At 49.2% G+C, this 20,596-nt stretch overlaps 1 protein-coding gene across 1 annotated transcript in view; it reads left to right on the top strand.

Moving 5' to 3' along the window:
- Nucleotides 1–2,789: 2,789 nt before the first annotated feature.
- Nucleotides 2,790–20,596, top strand: part of LOC147091872 (uncharacterized) — a 36,416-nt gene continuing 18,609 nt past the window's right edge. The window contains exons 1-3 of the mRNA XM_085976901.1: nucleotides 2,790–2,992; nucleotides 3,251–3,407; nucleotides 12,241–12,955. Coding sequence (XP_085833027.1) covers nucleotides 12,350–12,955 — 606 coding nt within the window. The 5' untranslated portion in view covers nucleotides 2,790–2,992; nucleotides 3,251–3,407; nucleotides 12,241–12,349. The remainder of the gene's footprint in view (nucleotides 2,993–3,250; nucleotides 3,408–12,240; nucleotides 12,956–20,596) is intronic.

Here is a 20,596-nt window from a genome sequence, read left to right as displayed (position 1 = left end):
TTCTAGCTTCACTGCCGCAGCAGTGGAGTACATCTAAGTTGTTGTCCCATCTGAAAAGGTGTGCTTGGGGCATTGCATATAATGGTCTGGGAATCGGTGAGTGGGCAGATGATTCTCCCTCTGCTCTTGGGATGACCTTACTGACTGCAGAGGACGTGCTGGTGGCAAACACACAATCTGATTGGATAGATGAAAAAGCCAATCAGAAAGATGCAGAATAATGAAAATTGACATAATTCCTAACCAGCCATTCACAATCATTGCCTTCACCAATCCGTCATTAGCATAGGGCTTTGGGGTTGCCTATATATTCCGAGCGCGGAGCGGCTTTGCATCACTTTGTGTTTGAAATCGAGTTTGAGAATGGTTGAGGAAAAGAAGATTCAATCTAATAACCCAAAGGCGCTTTTCAGAGCCACCCACACTTTCTAGGAAAGGGCTGGTTCCTGTTCTGTCCTATGGAGCACAGATAGCCCAGAATTAATTTAATATGTTAAATCTCTGCAATTAAGCAGGGAGTTTCCTGATCAGAAATGATCCTCAGCCATTTTTGGTTATAAACAAGACACTTTGTCGATCATGTAGAGATCTAGATCCACAAACACTGCAGGGAGATTGCAATAAGCAGAAAATCAGATCAGTTATTCAATATAGAGAGAGACTGGCTTCAGAGAAAAGCAAAACTAACAGAATCGTAACCTGAGAGGAGTCGTCTTTGAACACACTGTTGGGAGAGCCGAAAATAAACGAATGTTAAAAACCGAGAATGAGCGTTTGATGGGATCACCATTTCTTATTGGGGCAATAATTCCATAGGGAAAATTAAACACATTGATCCAGACATATTTTTCCCTGCTAATTAAAAAAAAATGTTTATTCATTGATGGGATGTGGGCGTCATTGGCTGGCTAGGCCTGCATTTAGTGCCCATCCCTAATTGCCCTTGAGAAGATGGTGGTGAGCCGCCTTCTTGAACCGCTGCAGTCCATATGGTGTAGCTACACCCACAATGCTGTTAGGAAGGGAGTTCCAGGATTTTGGCCCAGCGACAGTGAAGGACCGGCGATGCAGGTCCAAGTCAGGATGGTGTGTGGCTTGGAGGGGAACTTGTAGGTGGTGATATTCCCATGCGTCTGCTGCCCTTGTCCTTCTAAGTGGTGGAGGTCGCGGGTTTGGAAGGTGCTGTTGAAGGAGCTTTGGCACGTTGCTGCAGTGCATCTTGTAGATGGTACACACTGCAGCCACGGTGCGCCGGTGGTGGAAGGAGTGAATGTTGAAGGTGCTGGATGGAGTGCCAATCAAGCAGGCTGCTTTATCCTGAATGGTGTTGAGCTTCTTGAGTGTTGTTGGAGCTGCACTCATCCAGGCAAGTGGAGAGTATTCCATCACACTCCTGACTTGTGCCTTGTAGATGGTGGAAAGGCTTTGGGGAGTCAGGAGGTGAGACGCTCGCCGCAGAATTCCCAGCCTCTGGCCTGCTCTTGTAGCCACAGTATTTATATGGCTGGTCCAGTTCAGTTTCTGATCAATGGTAACCCCCAGGATGTTGATAGTGGGGGATTCAGCGATGGTAATGCCATTGAATGTCAAGGGGAGATGGTTAGAGTCTCGCTTGTTGGAGATGGTCATTGCCTGGCACTTGTGTGGTGCAAATGTTACTTGCCACTTGTCAGCCGAAGTCTGAATGTTGTCCAAGTCTTGCTGCATATGGACATGGACTGCATCAGTATCTGACGAGTCTCGAATGGTGCTGAACAGTGTGCAATCATCAGCAAACATCCCCATTTCTGACCTTTTGATGGAGGGAAGGTCATTGATGAAACAGCTGAAGATGGTTGGGCCTAGGACACTGCCCTGAGGAACTCCTGCAGTGATGTCATGTGATTGAGATGAATGACGTCCAACAACCACAGCCAACTTCCTTTGTGCTAGGTATGATGCCAACCAATGGAGAGTTTTCCCCTTGATTCCCATTGACTTCAGTTTTGCTAGGGCTCCTTGATGCCACACTTGTTCAAATGCTGCCTTGATGTCAAGGGCAGTCACTCTCACCTCACCTCTTGAGTTCAACTCTTTTGTCCATGTTTGGACCAAGGCTGTAATGAGGTCAGGAGCTGAGTGGCCCTGGCGGAACCCAAACTGGGCATCAGTTAGCAGGTTATTGCTGAGTAAGTGCTGCTTGATAGCACTGTCGACGACACCTTCGATCACTTTGCTGATGATTGAGAGTAGACTGATGGGACGGTAATTGGCCGGGTCGGATTTGTCCTGCTTTTTGTGGACAGGACATACCTGGGCAGTTTTCCACATTGTCGGATAGATGCCAGTGTTGTAGCTGTACTGGAACAGCTTGGCTAGAGGCGCGGCTAGTTCGGGGTGTTGTCAGGTGTTTGCTGTATCCAGTATGCTCAACCCTTTCTTGAAATCAGGTGGAGTGAATGGAATTGGCTGGTGGAACAGGCTGGAGGGGCTGAATGGCCGCCTCCTGACAATATGCTCCGATGTAGTCCTCCCACCACTGGGAGCGATAGTGATGCGTTCGTGCGACATCGCTCTCCCGCGCATGCGCAGTGCCGCTCCTTGCACTACGGCGCAGACGCAGTGCCGCTCCCGTTCTCCCTCCCGCGCAGGCGCAGTGCCGCTCCCGTTCCCTCTCCCGCACAGGCGCAGTGCCGCTCCCTCGCCCCCCGCGCAGGCGCAGTGCCGCTTCCTTTCTCTCACTCCGGCGCAGGCGCAGTGCCGCTCACTTTCTCTCTCCCGCGCAGGCGCAGTGCCGCTCCACTGCCCTCCCGCGCAGGCGCAGTGCCGCTCCCCTGCTGATCATGGGTTTGCTGCGTGCTGGGCCGGGCGGTCAGTAACAGGCTGGTTGTCCGGGTTACAGGGCCCCTCTGTGCCTGTGGGAATTCGGCTCCATTCAGCACCCGGCCCGACAGCGGCTGCTCAGCCCCGAGTTTAGATCACAGCGAGGGAAGGTCACAGGGTCACCGCTCCGGTTAGTAACTCCGCACAGAAAATGGCGCATTTCCGCCCAGAGCAGTGAAAATGGGGGAGTCTCAGGAGGCCGGAAATTTACAGTGAGGAAAATCTCCAAACTAAGCACACAGCCCTCGAACTGGGGATCTGAGGAAAGGGACAAAATCAAACAAATACTCGGTCTTGAAATTGAATTATTAGTAAGCAGATTAAAAGTCTACATTACATTATTTCACGCTTTCAATATTGTTCTTATTTTCTGCTTTGCCACAATTAGATCTCCCGGTTGTGATTGAGGAAGGTGCTCAGCTCAAAGTAAACAGGGATTGTAGACTGAGGAACACCAGCAGGTGAACCAGCACAGGATTGTGAGTACCAACCAGAGAGAACCCTTCCGATTCAAAGAGCTTCCAGAGATCGACTGGGGGAAAAAGGTAAGAGAGGGTCTCATTGACTCAGATACGCACTGGTCCTGGAGATGGACTGGGGAGAAAGGTCAGAGAGAGTCCCATTGACTCAGATACACACTGGTTCTGGAGATGGACTGGGGAGAAAGGTCAGAGAGAGTCCCATTGACTCAGATACACACTGGCCCTGGAGATGGACTGGGGAGAAAGGTCAGAGAGAGTCTCATTGACTCCGATACACACTGGTCATAGAGTTATACAGCACAGAAAGAGGCCCTTCGGCCCATCGCGCCCGCGCCGGCCATCATGCCCTGTCTAATCTAATCCCATTTTCCAGCATTTGGTCCGTAGCCTTGTATGCTATGGCATTTCAAGTGCTCATCCAAATGCTTCTTGAATGTTGTGAGAGTTCCTGCCTCTACCACCCTTTCAGGCAGTGAGTTCCAGATTCCAACCACCCTCTGGGTGAAAAGTTCTTCCTCAAATCCCCTATAAACCTCCTGCCCCTTACCTTGAATCTATTCCCCCTTGTTATTGACCCCTCTACTAAGGGAAAAAGTTCCTTTCTATCTACCCTATCTATGCCCCTTATAATTTTGTGCACCTCAATCAGGTCCCCTCTCAGCCTTCTCTGCTCCAAGGAAAACAACCCCAGCCTGTCCAGTCTTTCTTCATAGCTGAAGCATTCCAGCCCAGGTAACATCCTGGTGAATCTCCTCTGCACCCTCTCCAAAGCAATCACATCCTTCCAATAGTGTGGCGATCAGAACTGTACACAGTATTCCAGCTGTGGCTTAACCAGTGTTTTGTACAGCTCCGTCATAACCTCCCTGCTCTTATATTCTATGCCTCGGCTAATGAAGGCAAGTATCCCATACGCCTTTTTAACCACCTGTTCTGCTGCCTTCAGGGATCTATGTACATGCACACCAAGGTCCCTCTGATCCTCTGTCTTTCCTAGGGTCTTACCATTCATTGTGTATTCCCTTGCCTTGTTTCTCCCTCCAAAATGCATCACCTCACACATTTCAGGGTTAAATTCCATTTCCCACTGTTCCGCCCATCTGACCAACCCATCTATATCGTCCTGCAGACTGAGTCTACTCTCCTCGCTATTTACCACCCCACCAATTTTCCTGGAGATGGACTGGGGAAAAAGTTCAGAGAGTGTCTCATTGACTCAGATACACACTGGTCCTGGAGATGGACTGGGGAGAAAGGTCAGAGTCCCATTGACTCAGGTACTCACCCCCCCCGACCCTCCCGCACTCACCCCCCCGACCCTCCCGCACTCACCCCCCCGACCCTCCCGCGCTCGCCCCCGGACCCTCCCGCGCTCGCCCCCCGACCCTCCCGCGCTCGCCCCCGGACCCTCCCGCGCTCGCCCCCGGACCCTCCCGCGCTCGCCCCCGGACCCTACCGCGCTCGCCCCCGGACCCTCCCGCGCTCGCCCCCGGACCCTCCCGCCCTCGCCCCCGGACCCTCCCGCCCTCGCCCCCGGACCCTCCCGCCCTCGCCCCCGGACCCTCCCGCCCTCGCCCCCGGATCCTCCCGCCCTCGCCCCCGGACCCTCCCGCCCTCGCCCCCGGACCCTCCCGCCCTCGTCCTGATGGGGCTCTTCTCAAGTAAACCAAGCGGTGCAATAAAACACCCGCAGAATCAAGGCCCTGCTCCTGGGGAAGGTGATCAGGCCCCAGGAACCAGTACAAATGAATAAAGTCAGGGTCAAGGCCCTGCTCCTGGGGAAGTTGATCAGGCCCCAAGAACCAGTACAAGTGAAGCGACTCCTTCTCCCGGAGATTTATTAAACGTGAATTCTCCAAGAGTTGACCAAAAATCAGGTTAGTAATATTAATCAAGGAGTCAATTTCTGCTGTAAGGAGGGATGATACCTTAGCAGGTTCCTCTAATGAGGTCATATGGGTAGAACTTAAAAACAAAAATGGGGAAAGCACTTTGCTGGGAGTGTACTATAGCCCCCCAAACAGTAAGGGGGAGATAGAGGAACAGGTATGTAGGCAAATCTCAGAGAAGTGTAGAAATAATAGGGTAATAATTGTTGGGGATTTCAACTTCCCCAATATTAACTGGGATAGTCGGAGTGTGAAAGGCTTAGAGGGTGTGGAATTCTTAAAGTGCATCCAGGAGAGCTTTTTCAGCCAACATGTAGAAAGTCCTACAAGAGAGGGGGCGGTTCTGGACCTAATTCGAGGGAATGTAGCAGGGCAAGTGGTAGAAGGGTTAGTAGGAGAGCATTTTGGTGACAGTGACCGTAATTCGGTGAGATTTAAAGTAGTTATGGAAAAGGACAAAGATGGACCGGAAATAAAGGTTCTAAATTGGGGGAAGGTCGATTTTAATATGATAAGGCAGGATCTGGCCAAAGTGGACTGGGATCAGTTACTTGTAGGAAAATCCACATCAGAGCAGTGGGAGTCTTTCAGAAAGGAAATAGAGAGAGTACAACACCAACATGTTCCTGTAAAGGTCAAGGGTGGGACCAACAAGCCCAGGGAACCCTGGATGTCAAGGGACATACAAGAATGGTTTAGGAAACAAAGGGAGGCTTTTGGCAGATACAAAGGACTATAAACAGAGGAAGCCCTAGAGGAGTATAGAAAGTGCAGGGGGGTGCTTAAAAAAGAAATTAGGAGAACGAAGAGGGGTCATGAAAAAACACTGGCAGGCAAAATAAAGGAAAATCCCACGGTGTTTTATTAGTATATTAAGGGCAAGAGGATAACCAGGGAAAGAGTAGAGCCCATTCGGGACCAAAGTGGCAATCTGTGTGTAGAGCCAGAAGATGTAGGTGAGGTTTTAAATTAATATTTTGCATCTGTGTTCACTATGGAGAAGGACGATGCAGGCATAGAAATCAGGCAGGGGGATTGTGATTTCCTTGAACAAATTAGTATTGAGAGGGAGGAGGTACTAGTGGTGTTAGCGGGCTTAAAAGTGGATAAACCCCCAGGCCCAGACGAGATGTATCCCAGGCTGCTGTGTGAGGCAAGGGAGGAGATTGCAGGGGCTCTGACACAAATTTTCAGAACCTCTCTGGCCACAGGGGAGGTGCCAGAGGACTGGAGAACAGCTAACGTAGTACCATTATTCAAGAAGGGTAGTAGTAGGGATAAACCAGGGAATTACAGGCCAGTGAGCTGAACATCAGTGGTAGGGAAATTATTGGAAAAACTTCTGAGGGACAGAATTAGTCTCCACTTGGAGAGGCAAGGATTAATCAAGGATAGTCAGCATGGCTTTGTCAGGGGGGAGATCATGTCTAACCAATTTGATTGAATTTTTCGATGGGGGTGACTAGGTGTGTGGATGAGGGCAGTCCAGTTGATGTAGTCTACATGGACTTCAGTAAGGCTTTTGACAAAGTCCCACATGGGAGACTGGTCAAGAAGGTAAGAGCCCATGGGATCCAGGGCAATTTGGCACATTGGATCCAAAATTGGCTCAGTGGCAGGAGGCAGAGGGTGATGGTCGAAGGTTGTTTTTGTGACTGGAAGCCTGTGTCCTGTGGTGTACCACAGGGTCTGGGTCCTTTGCTGTTTGTAGTGTACATCAATGATTTAGATATGAATGTAGAAGGTATGATCAGTAAGTTCACAGATGACATGAAAATTGGTGGAGTGGTAAATAGCGAGGAGGGAAGCCTCAGGCTACAGGAGAATATAGCCGGGTTGGTTAGATGGGCAGCACAGTGGCAAATGGAATTTAACCCTGAAATGTGTGAGGTGATGCATTTTGGGAGGACTAACAAGGGAATACACAATAAATGGTAGAACCCTAGGAAGGACAGAGGATCAGAGGGACCTTGGTGTGCATGTACATAGATCCCTGAGGGCAGCAGGACAGCTCGATAAGGTGGTTAAAAGGGCATATGGGGTACTTGCCTTCATTAGCCGAGGCATAGAATATAAGAGCAGGGAGGTTATGATGGAGCTGTACAAAATGCTAGTTAGGCCACAGCTGGAATACTGTGTGCAGTTCTGGTTGCCACACTATAGGAAGGAAGTGATTGCATTGGAGAGGGTGCAGAGGAGATTCACCAGGGTGTTACCTGGGATGGAGCGCTTCAGCTATGAAGAGAGACTGGACAGGCTGGGGTTGTTTTCCTTAGAGCAGAGAAGGCTGAGGGGGGACCAGGTTGAGGTGTACAAAATTATAAGGGGCATAGATAGGGTAGATAGAAAGGAACTTTTCCCCTTAGTAGAGGGGCCAATAACCAGGGGTCATAGTTTCAAGTTAAGGGGCAGGAGGTTTAGAGGGTATTTGAGGAAAAGCTTTTTCACCCAGAGGGTGGTTGGAATCTGGAACTCACTGCCTGAAAGGGTGGTAGAGGCAGGAACCCTCACAACATTCAAGAAGCATTTAGATGAGCACTTGAAACGCCACAGCATACAAGGCTACGGACCAAGTGCTGGAAAATGGGATTAGAATAGACAGGGCTTGATGGCCGGCGCGGACACGATGGGCCGAAGGGCCCCTTTCTGTGCTGTATAAATCTATGACTCTATGGTAGCACTCTTGCCTCTGAGGCATAAGGTTGTGGGTTCAAGTCCCACTCCAGAGACTTGAGCACAAAAATTCAGGCTGACACTCCAGTGCAGTACTGAGGCACTGTCAGAGGTGGCGTCTTTCGGATGAGACATTAAACTGAGGCCCTGTCTGCTCTCTCAGGTGGATGTAAAAGATCCCATGACACTATTTTGAGAAAGAAAGACTTGCATTTATATCGTGCTTTCATGACCAGCAGACGTCTTGAAGTGCTTTGCAGCCAATGAAGTACTTTTGAGGTGTAGTCACTGTTGTGATGTGGGAAAGAGCAGGGGAAATATCCCAGGTGTCCTAGTCAATGTTTATCCCTCAATCAATGTAACAAAAGGATAATAGCAAAATACTGCGGATGCTGGAAATCTGAAATAACAACAGGAAATGCTGGAAACACTCAGCAGGCCAGGCAACATCCGTAGAGAGAGAAACAGCGTTAACAAAAAGATAGATTATCTGGTCATTATCACATTGCTGTTTGTGGGAGCTTGCTGTGCGCTATTTGACTGCCGCATTTCCTACATTACAACAGTGACTACACTTCAAAAGTACTTCATTGGCTGTAAAGCACTTTGGGACGTCCGGTGGTGGTGAAAGGCGCTATAGAAATGCAAGTCTTTCTTTCTTCACTGGTCTCACCAGGGACCTATTCTGGCTGATGGTTGATTGACAGACGATAGTCCGCGCATGCGCACAGGGAGCGGCGGTTTGGGCCGAGTCCGGCACAGCGACCTCTCCCGGTCACCAAGGGCAACAACCGCGCATGCCCAGAGGACACCAACCCCCTCCCCCACTCGGAGCTGCGTCTGCGCACTCAGATCCTGCCGGATGGAGTCGGCGCGGGCCATTCCGGGGAAAGGCCTTGGTGTCGGGTCCAGAGTCGCGATCGGTGGCGCAAAGTGAGTTTTCTCCGCTCCGATTGGGTGGAGAATCGCGCGGGGTGGTGGGGGAGGGGTGGAGCGGCAGAGAATAAAGCGAAACAGAAAAACCTGAGAGTCCGCGAGGCCCCGGACCGAGCGGCGTCAGTTGGACGGAGCACGTGAGCTCCTCGGGGACACGTGACCTGGGCCCAGGGCCTGATTGATGGGAGCTTCTGACCAATAGGGAGCGGGCGGGGCTGGGGGAGCGAGCCCAAGGTGCGGGGCTAGCGTCGGCTGATTGTCTGATCCGCAGGGCAGCGAGTTTCTCCAGTCCCTTGTTCAGGGCCCGGGGCCAGGGGAGGCTGTGGGCCTTTATTCCCCTCATTGGACACAAGGCTCTTTGGCTCACAACACACTGGCTCAGGTTTTAATAGAGACTTTTTAAATTCATCAATAAAAGCAGATAAACTTCGTGCTTCTGTGGAACAAACTCTAATATTTTATAGAATCCTAGAATGGTTACAGCACAGAAGGAGGCCATTCAGCCCGTCGAGCCCGTGCCGGCTCTCTGCAAGACCACTTCAGCTAGTCCCACTCCCCGCCCTTTCCCCGTAACCCTGCAAATTTCTTTACTTCAGGTACTTATCCAATTCTCTTTTGAAAGCCATGATTGAATCTGCCTCCACCAGCCTTTCAGGCAGTGCATTCCACATCCTAACCACTCGCTGCGTAAAAAGTTTTTCCTCATGTCGCCTTTGGTTCTTCTGCCAATCACCTTAAATCTGTGTCCTCTGGTTCTCAACCCTTCCGCCAATGGGAACAGTTTCTCTCTCTCTACTCTGTCCTGACCCCTCGTGATTTTGAACACCTCTATCAAATCTCCTCTCAACCTCTCTGCTCGAAGGAGAACAACCCCAGCTTCTCCAGTCTATCCACCTAACTGAAGTCCCTCATACCTGGAACCATTCTTGTAAATCTTTTCTGCACCCTTTCTGAGGCCTTCACATCCTTCATAAAGTGCGGTGCGGACGTGCGGCCAGGGCCCCGGCACCAGGGAACCCAGGGTGCAGCGCCTCTCCGATCCGAGCCGCCGCTTCCCGGTTTCTTCAGCTGGTACCACTGAGTCTGACTCGGGACAAAGGACAACAGCCAGGCTCCCAGAATGGCCCACGGCCCTGGGGAGCATGCGCACTCTCAGCGGGGAAATCGGCGCGTTGCATAGAGCGGTTTCTCGGGCGCGGGAATTGTGGGTGCTGCGGCCGCCATTAGTCAGCGGCTGTGGGGAAGAGTTTTATTGCAGGCTGACGGAAGGTAGGTCCCTGGCCGCCTGTGTAGGTCTTTTTGTTGCTTCATTGTTGAGGATGTAACTAGTAAAATAGATAAGGGAGAACCAGTGGATGTTGTGTATTTGGACTTTCAGAAGGCTTTCGATAAGGTCCCGCATAAGAGATTAGTGTGTAAAGTTAAGGCACCTGGGATTGGGGGCAAGGTATTGACTTGGATAGAGAACTGGTTGGCAGAGAGACAGCAAAGAGTTGGAATAAACGGGTCTTTTTCCGAGTGGCAGGCAGTGACTAGTGGGGTACCGCAGGGATTGGTCCTTGGACCCCAGCTATTCACAATATATATTAATGATCTAGACAAGGGAACTAGATGTAATATCTCCAAATTTGCAGACGACACAAAGCTGGGTGGGCGTGTGTGCTGTGAGGAGGATGCCGAGAAACTACAGGATGATTTGGACAGGTTGGGTGATTGGGCAGAAGCATGGCAGATGCAATATAACGTGGATAAATGTGAGGTTATCCACTTTGGTGGCAAAAACAGGAAGGCAGATTATTATCTGAATGGCAATAGATTGGGAGAAGAGGAAGTGCAATGAGACCTGGGTGTCCTTGTGCACCAGTGGCTGAAGGTAAGCATGCAGGTGCAGCAGGCGGTTAAGAAGGCAAATGGTATGTTGGCCTTTGTAGCGAGAGGGTTTGAGTACAGGAACAAGGATGTCTTGCTGCAGTTGTACAGGGCCTTGGTGAGACCACATCTTGAGTATTGTGTGCAGTTTTGGTCGCCTTATCTGAGGAAGGATGTTCTTGCCGTGGAAAGAGTTCAACGAAGATTCACCAGGCTGATACCTGGGATGGCAGGAATGACGTATGAGGATAGATTGGGACGATTGGGCTTGTACTCGCTGGAGTTTACAAGAATGAGAGGGGATCTCATTGAAACTTATAAAATTCTGACAGGACTGGGCAGACTAGATGCAGGAAGGATGTTCCTGATGGTCGGGGAGTCCAGAACCAGGGGTCACAGTCTAAGGATATGGGGTAAGCCATTTAGGACAGAAATTAGGAGGAATTTCTTCACCCAGAGAGTGGTGAACCTGTGGAATTCTCTACCACAGAAGGCAGTAGAGGCCAATACATTAAATATATTCAAGAAGGAGTTGGATATATTTCTTAAAGCTAAAGGGATCAAGGGATATGGGGAGAAAGCAGGGACCGGGTACTGAATTTGGATGATCAGCCATGATCGCATTGAATGGCGGAGCAGGCTTGAGGGGCCGAATAGCCTACTCCTACTCCTATCTTCTGTGTTTCTATGTTTCTATGTTTCAGTTTGAGCTGGAGTGGAGATGGAGGAGAAGCTGCTGGGTTTAACCCCCAGTGCTTCTGAGCCCAGGAGGACCCAACAATTTCCAATGTGAGACTGTCAAGGGAGGTGGATTCTAGGGGAGATTAGGTTGTTACACAGACACTGTCCGTACAATGTAAAAGAGTATTGTTTTAGGAACAAGTATTTCTGTACAGGCTTTTAATCCAGTTTACATCTACAGATTTGTTTTAATTCATTTTTGGGATGTGGGCGTAGCTCGCAAGAGCAGCAAATATTGCCAATCCCCAGTTTCCCGTTGAGAAGGGGGTGGTGAGTCGCCTTCTTGAACTACTGCAGTCCGTGTGGTGAAGGTATTCCCACAATGTTGTTCGGTAAGGAGTTCCAGGATTATGACCCAGCAACGATGAATATATCTGAGTCAGGATGATGTGTGACTTGGCGGGGAACTTGGATATGATGGTGCTCCCATACAACAGCTGCCCTTGTCCTTCTAGGTGGTGGAGGTTGTGGGTTTTGGAGGTTCTATCAAAGTTCTGGTCGAGTTGCAGATGTATAAAGTTCCTTTCCTTCGCCCCCTCCCACTCCCACCTCTCTCTCTCTCTCTCTCTCTCTCTCTCCTCCCATCGAGGCCAGAGTTGTGTGTAGGCCCAGACCAGGTGGCGGATTCCCTTCCCGAAGAACATCAGTGAACCAGTTGGGTTTTTATGATCACTTTTTTCTAGTGCCGGGCCCACAATTGACCAGATTAATTGAGCTCAATTTCACAACCTGCCTTTGTTTTCCTGTGGGTTGTCTCGCACGCTCCCTGTTTTATATTAATTTTACAGGGCACTGGCAGGGGGAGGATTTACAGACGGTAAGCTCAAACCAAACATCACTTCAAGATCTGACAGAGTCACTCGACTCGCCGGATCTGAATCTCACCGGCCCCTGAACATGGAAGCAAAAAGCACCATTCACAGCGGGGAGAGACCGTACACGTGTTCTGTGTGTGGACGAGGCTTCAGCCAACCCTCTGGCCTATCGAGACACAAGCGCATTCACACCGGGGAGAGGCCATTCACCTGCTCTGAGTGTGGGAAGGGATTCACTCAGTCATCTGACCTTCAGACACACCAGCGTGTTCACACCGGGGAGAGACCATTCACCTGCTTTGTGTGTGGGAAGGGATTCACTCAGTCATCCAGCCTGCTGAATCACCAGCGAGTTCACACTGGAGAGAGACCGTTCACCTGCTCTGAGTGTGGGAAGGGATTCACTAATTCATCTCACCTACTGACACACCAGCGTGTTCACACTGGAGAGAGGCCGTTTACCTGCTCCGAGTGTGGGAAGGGATTCACTCTGTCATCCCACTTACTGAGACACCAGCGCATTCACACCGGGGAGAGGCCGTTCACCTGCTCTGAGTGTGGGAAGGGATTCACTCGGTCATCCAACCTGCTGAATCACCAGCGAGTTCACACTGGGGAGAGGCCGTTCACCTGCTCTGTGTGTGGGATGGGATTCACTGATTCATCCAACCTGCTGAGACACCAGCGAGTTCACTCTGATGAGAGACCTTTTAACTGCTCAGACTGTGGGAAGTGCTTTAAAACTTCCTGGGAACTGATACGCCATCAACGTGTTTACACTGACGAGAGACCGTTCAGGTGCTCTCACTGCAGGACTGGGTTCAGGTGATCATCTGAGCTCACTGTACACCAGCGCAGTCACACTGGGGAGAGGTTGTTCACCTGCTCCGTTTGTGGGAAGGGATTCACTCTGGCATCCAACCTGCTGAATCACCAGCGAGTTCACACTGGGGAGAGGCCATTCACCTGCTCCGTGTGAGGGAAGGGATTCACTGGCACCCAAACTGCTGACACACCAACAAGTTCACACTGTGGAGAGGCCGTTCACCTGCTCTGAGTGTGGGAATGGATTCACTCAGTCATCCAACCTGCTGACACACAGCGAGTTCACAAGTGACTGCAGGGGTTGGATTCTGCTGTTATTGCTACTGTTAATCACATCCAGGACTGAACCATGTTCATTCTGACAGTTGGGGTTTGTTTCTGCTGATAATAACCCCTACAACTGGGCTGGAGTTTAATATTCTGGATAGATGTCAAATAAACCAGCTTTGTTTTAAACACATTATTGTACATTTTCTTCTTTCTCACCTGAGTGTTTAGCATCACTTGGCTGGAGCTCAAAGGACAATCTGGGGGAGGATCGTACGGTGGGAACAGAACTCCAGCCTGGACACAGTCCTTCAGGGCCACACTGAGAGGGGCAAACAGCACTTTGGTTTTTCTTGTCTCTCTTCACTGACAGCAAAGTTGCCGTGCGGGTTAATCTTCAGGCGTGTGAGAAACGTGTCCCAGCTACTCTCTGCCATGGTTCAGAGCTCCTAGGCACGGAACAGAATGCTCCTTTCGGAATGTACCCCAGTGCTTTTATTTTAATGGCCTTATTAACCTGTGTTGCTACTTTTAGTGATTTGTGTATCTATATCCCTGGATCCCTCTGCTCCTCCAGCCCATTTAGACTCTTAGGGGGAAATTCGGTGATGCCCCCTTTGGGTCGCTAATGTCACCGGGGCTAATTTTAGCGCCCTGAAAAAGTTAGCGCCCCTGCGCATTAAATTCAGTGGTAGCGCCCCAGGCAGGAGGCAGGGTGCTACTGGAAGCGCTCCCCTCCCTCTTGAGGCGCTACCAGTGAATTTCACGGCGCTTTGTGTCACAGCGCCATGCCCGTCAGCACGTAGCACCATACCATAGCAGGCCTCCCTCCCTGATTAAAGGGGAGGGGCGCAGCACTGCGCACACCTGGGCCCTGCTGCACCACCGGGGAGTGGGGTGTCGGATCAAGAGGAGCGCTGGGCTGTGCGATTGCGGCCGACACCCCGAAGAAGAAAGGGGAAGGGGGCAGGTGCTGGCAGTCGGCCAAAATAAAAAGTTGCCGCCCGACACCTGCCCTATAAGTGGCATCGCCGCGGCTGCAGGAACGACCCCTGACCCTGTTGGACATATCGTCCGGTGATAGGTCAGGGGTCGCAACCCAAGGTTGCAGCCGGGGTGCTGCGTGTGGCGATGATGTCATTGCCAGTGGTGCAGTGCCGCGGGGAGCTACCGACTACCTACGCCACTAACCTCCCTCCGAATATCGCGGGAGGCACAAAGCAACCCAATTTCACCCCCTTGCTCAAGTCGTGAGTGGCCTCCTTATTCTTCCCACCAAAACACACCACCTCACACTGATCTATAGTGAAATTCATTAACACACCACCTCACACTGATCTACAGTGAAATTCATTAACACACCACCTCACACTGATCTATAGTGAAATTCATTAACACACCCCCTCACACTGATATAGTGAAATTCATGAACACACCACCTCACACTGATCTATAGTGAAATTCATTAACACCACCGCTCACACTGATCTGCTGTGAAATTCATTAACACACCACCTCACACTGATCTATAGTGATCTATAATGAAATTAATTAACACACCACCTCACACTGATCTACAGTGAAATTCATTAACACACCACTGCACACTGATCTATAGTGAAATTCATTAACACACCACCTCACACTGACCTATAGTGATATTCATTAACACACCCGCTCACACTGATCCATAGTGAAATTCATTAACACACCACCTCACACTCATCTATAGTGAAATTCATTAACACAACACCGCACACTGATCTATAGTGAAATTCATTAACACACCACCTCACACTGACCTATAGTGTAATTCATTAACACACCCGCTCACACTGATCCATAGTGAAATTCATTAACACACCACCTCACACTGATCTATAGTGAAATTCATTAACACAGCACCTCACACTGATCTACAGTGAAATTCATTTGCCAATTACACGGCCATTCTGAAATTTATTAATGTCGTCTTGCATTTTGTTTTCCTCAGTATTAACTCTACCTCCCAATTTGGTGTTATCGACAAACTTTGAAATTGTTCTTCTGATTCACGCATCCAAATCGTTTATGTAAATTGTGAACAATAGTGATCCCAGCGCCGATCCCTGTGGAACACCACTTTCCACCTTTTGCCAGTCTGAGTAGCTATTCTTAACCCCTGCTCTCTCTTTTCTGTTTTGTGACCAGCTTGCTATCTATAACAGTATGTAAGATCGACAAGATGACCAAGGTCAGGCCGTGTGGAGGGAAGGGCCAGCCAGCAGAATGGATGGAAAGCTGGCTACAAATCAGAAATCAGAGGGTTGGAGTTAAGGGAAGTTTGTAGCGATCTTTCCATCCATTCTGCTGCCTGGCCCTTGACTCCACACGGCCTGACCGTGGTCATCTTGTAGACCGTACATACTGCAGACACAGTGCACCAGTGGTGGAGGGGGTGGATATTGAGTCCTGTGGCAGGGGCGCTGATGAAGTGGATTTCTCTGTCCGTGAGTTTTGAGGCATCGCTAGTTGCGTTTTTCACCTCTTTCCACCTTTTTAAAAAAAAACCTTGCTGCCAGTTTATTAAAGCCATTAACAGCCGCTCGGGTGGGACACACCAATAAATGAGGCCTTGTTTCCTTCAGAATGACAGGCCTGAACCCGAGTTAGAAAACATTTAGCAATTAAACCAGACTGGGTGGGGCCTGAGGTGTGAGTCAGTAACAGAAAATTGGTGGCCAGCGTACTTCACACCAGGGCTGAGGATCCGGGGACTCGGGTTTCTGTGTCATTGATTAATTTTGTTTATTGCCCAGTCTCAATCAGACTGTCTGACGGAGGCGAGGGTCCCCAATGGAGGGCTCTCTATGCGGGAGTCCTTCCCAGCTCCATTGGGAAACTGGGGTGGAGACTGTTGCAGGGAGCTGTCGTGTGCAACAGTTTAAGCTCCTTTCCGGACTCCAAGGCCAGATGTGTTTTTTGCGGCCTAGAGGAGTCCACGGGCCGTGTATATATTCAGTGTGAGAGGTTGCAGCCCCTGTATAGTTCCCTGAAGGGGCTGCTCCTCAACTCTTGGTTACACTTTAGCCCCACGCTCCTAATCTTTGCCCGCCCGGTGCGGAGGGGGGTGGGTAAGTGGGAGGATCTTCTCCTGGACCTGCTCTTGGGCCTGGTGAAAACAGCAATTTGTAGACTCAGGATGGGCGGGGCCCATGGGGGGTCACTCTGGTTGCCTGCCTCTCTCCCATGGTCTTGTCCCTGCCCGGGTGGCCCTGGAGAGGGAGCAGGTGGTGTCCACCGGTTCACTTGATACCTTCCTCGACCGCTGGACACGGAAGGTATCAAGAGGCGAAAATCGATCCTCACAATCACATTGTGATTTAATTATTAATTGTGTGTGTGTCACAAATACATTTCTTCTATTTTGATACAAAAGCTCTACTAGACATGTTAAACTACTAGTTATTTAATCAGGGCTGCAGCTGCTGAAAGGTTGACTGTACTGAGGTTTGTGGCCAGAGCTGGCAGACGTGTTGTTCTGAAGTCTGATGTCTCACACCTGAAGAGTCTGTTTATGTCATGTTGTAATGACCTTTTTCTGTTGCCTGGTGTCAGAAATAGAAATCAAAGGAAGATGATGCCCTACTCTGTTAATCAACTCTTTGACACATTTCCATTTCTTAATTTACAAAGATCACAACTCCATTAGTGAACAATGGATTGCCAGTCTGCCACTTTTTACTGAGGCTTGAAAGGATTCGCTGTGAAGCTACACCTGCCCATCTGTCTGTGTGTCACTGTGTTTGGATTGTGTTAGACAACAGTCCTAACATCTCACCTACATCCATTACAATTTTTGAAATTTTAGATTGTACTTGGAAGAAGTTGAGTTTGAATCTAACAATTCTGAATTTGGGAGCTTTTAATGATTTCTGTTTTTCACATAACTATATAGTGATGTGATCAGTCAAAGCAAATTAAAAAATTGTGTTATTTACTGAACACAACTGAATAATTCTACAAGGATGCTATCGCAGTCTTCCTCAGTATTAACTACACCCCCCAATTTAGTGTCATCAGCAAATTTTGAAATTGTACTTCTGATTCCCAAGTCCAAATCATTTATGTAAATGGTGAACAACAGTGGTCCCAGCACCAATCCCCGTGGAACACCACTTCCCACCTTCCCACTGTCTGAGTAAATACCTTTAACTCATCCCATCACTATAACTGGACTTGTCTCCATTCCCGTGCCGAGGGGATTGCTGTACCAGATGGGAGGGGCAACATTTTGGGGACTCTCGATTCTCCACCGATTCCCATTCCCCTTCTTTCTGGTGGATAATGGAGGTGCCACTGTGTGTAATGTGCAAGTGAGTAAGAGTTATCAGCGAGGATTAATCAGCACTTTCTAATTGGAGATGATAGTCAATGGAATCTTTCAGACAATGAATTGTAGATTTTATGGCAAAGATTAATATACGATTGAAGTAAAAGTTCATAATTTTATTGTAAAATATATCAGGAACACTCATCAGAAATTAAGGGGAAAAATTAGACAGCAGTACTTAAAGGGACACTGCAGCCCCGACAACTCAATCAGCTATATATCCAGAATATTAAAATCCAGCCCAGTTATTGGGGTTATTAACATCAGCAGAAACAAACCCCAACTGTCAGAATGAACATGGTTCAGTCCTGGATGTGATTAACAGCAGCAATAACAGCAGAATCCAACCCCTGCAGTCACTTGTGAACTTGCTGGTGTCTCAGCAGGTTGCATGACTGATTGAATCCCTTCTCACACACTGAGCAGGTGAACGGCCTCTCCACGGTGTGAACTCGCTGTGTGTCAGCAGGTTGGATGACTGAGTGAATCCATTCCCACACACGGAGCAGGTGAATGGCCTCTCCCCGGTGTGAACTCGCTGGTGTGTCAGCAGGTTGTATGACTGATTGAATCCCTTCCCACACACGGAGCAGGTGAATGGCCTCTCCCCAGTGTGAATGAGCTGGTGTCTCAGAAGGTCAGAGGAATTAGTGAATCCCTTCTCACACACGGGGCAGCTGAACGGCCTCTCTGCAGTGTGAATGTGCTGGTGTATCAGCAGGGTGGATGAATTAGTGAATCCCTTCTCACACACAGGGCAGGTGAACGGTCTCTCCCCAGTGTGAATGCACTGGTGCTCAATGAGGTGAGATGACTGCCTGAACCTCTTCCCACAGTGAGAGAAACTGAATGGTCTCTCCTCAGTGTGAAGTCGCTGGTGTGTCAGAAGGTGGGATGACTGACTGAATCCCTTCCCACACTTGGAGCAGGTGAACAGCCTCTCCCTGGTGTGACAGCATTGATGAGTTTCCAGCCGGGACGGGGAGCTAAATCCCTTCCCACAGTCCCCACATTCCCACAGTTTCTCCGTGGTGTGGGTGTCCTTGTGTCTCTCCAGGTTGGACAATCGGTTGAAGCCTCATCCACACACACAACACGTGTACGGTTTCTCCCCGCTGTGAATGGTGCGATGTTTTTTCAGACTGTGTAACTGGTTAAAGCTCTTTCCACAGTCAGTGCACTGGAACACTCTCACTCGGGTGTGTGTGTCTCAGTGCTTTTCCAGTCACACCGATCTTTGAAATCTTTTCCCACAGACAGAACAGGCAAACATTTCTCCTTCCACATTCAAAGGCCGATGATATTTCCCTGTAAAAGCAGTTTACAAAAGACATCACTGTAAGTTCAGGATTAAAATTCGGAACAGATAATTCTAGTTTCTATGGAACATTCTCTCCTCTCTTATTACATAGAATTACACAGATTGTACAGCACAGAAACAGGCCAATCGGCCCAACTGGTCCATGTGGTGTTTATGCTCCACACGAGCCTCCTCCCATCTCTCTTCATCTCACCCTATCAGCATCTCCTTCTATTCCTTTCTCCCATGAGTTTATCCAGCTTCCCCTTAAATACATCCATGCTCTTCACCTCAACTACTCCCTGTGGCAGCAAGTTCCACATTCTCAGCACCCTCTGGGTGAAGGAGTTTAATCTAAATAGGACTTCCTTGGGCAGCCAATGAGCACTGCTGCCTCTTTTGTGCATTTCCTGGCGAGGCGAAAAAGATGATTTTTTCTGATCAAAAAGAGCTGAGCTCGGCAGCATTAGTCCTGTTTTGCCTCCTTTGGAGACCAGGTGCACGAGCAGAGTGAGCGCAGCCTTCACAGCAACTGCAATAAAATTGTTACAGTTGTGAAGGAACTTTGTGTCAGTGCACTGGACCACAAACAAAATATGTGTGTCGATTATTGTCTTATTACCCTACTGTAAAGTGCCTTGAGATGTTTTTAAAGCGCTATATAAAGGTAAGTTGTTGTTGGTGTATAGAGAACTCTGTTGAAATTTAGTGAAATGATCAATAACCAAGGAAGATCATTTCTTTGGTTCTGTTAGTTTTCATAGAATCATTGAAAAGTACAGCACGAAGGAGGCCATTCGGCCCATCGTGCCTGTGCTGGCTCTTAGAAAGAGCACTCGTGCTTAGTCCCACATCCCTACTTGTTGTCCGTAACCCTGTAAGATCCTCATCCTCAAGTACCCGCCGAACTCCCTTTTAAAATCATTGATGGAATCAGCTCATGACCTTTTCAGGTCGAGCGTTCCAGATCCCGACAACTCTCTGAGTTTTATTCAATTGTTACCACAGTTGTTTCTGTGGAGGTTTAATAATAAATGCATTTTGCTGTGAAAGCAGTTAAAACATTCCGAGTATATAAATAGACAGATGCATCAAAATATTCAAATTGTGGGAGGGAGGGCAGTGCTCGCCAGGGTCCAATAAACAATGGAATTCTTCTTTCCCAACCCAATGCTCAGAAGATGAAGTCCCAGAGCTGCCTCTGGCTCGGTTCCACCTACCCTATTCTGACAAGCTGAGGTGTTGGTCAGTGCACTGTGATTGCCCTGTGGGCAGAAAATGGCAAATCTAGAAATATGACCAAAATAACACATTTAACCCCAAAGCTGTAAATCCCCGTCCCACACACTCTCCCTCCTCCCTGTGCTGAAATCCAAACCCATCGCACCATCTCCAACATTTCTTTCCTCCACTCCCAGTTTTCCCCCTCCCTCTACTCTGGTTGGGTTCAGTTCTCCACCTGCTGTGTGCAGAGTGAGAATAAAATCAATGAGTCAATGATTGTCTCTCCTGGTCACTGGGACAGTGAAGCCCTGCCCACTCTCGGTTCCTGTACAAAGATGGCC

Source organism: Somniosus microcephalus, unplaced genomic scaffold, assembly GCF_052327205.1.
Source record: "Somniosus microcephalus isolate GS21.2 unplaced genomic scaffold, FLI_Smic_1.0 unresolved_chr3, whole genome shotgun sequence".
Lineage (NCBI taxonomy): Eukaryota > Metazoa > Chordata > Chondrichthyes > Squaliformes > Somniosidae > Somniosus > Somniosus microcephalus.
Note: the sequence above shows the minus strand (reverse complement) of the source record. Positions and strands in the feature narration are given on the sequence as shown.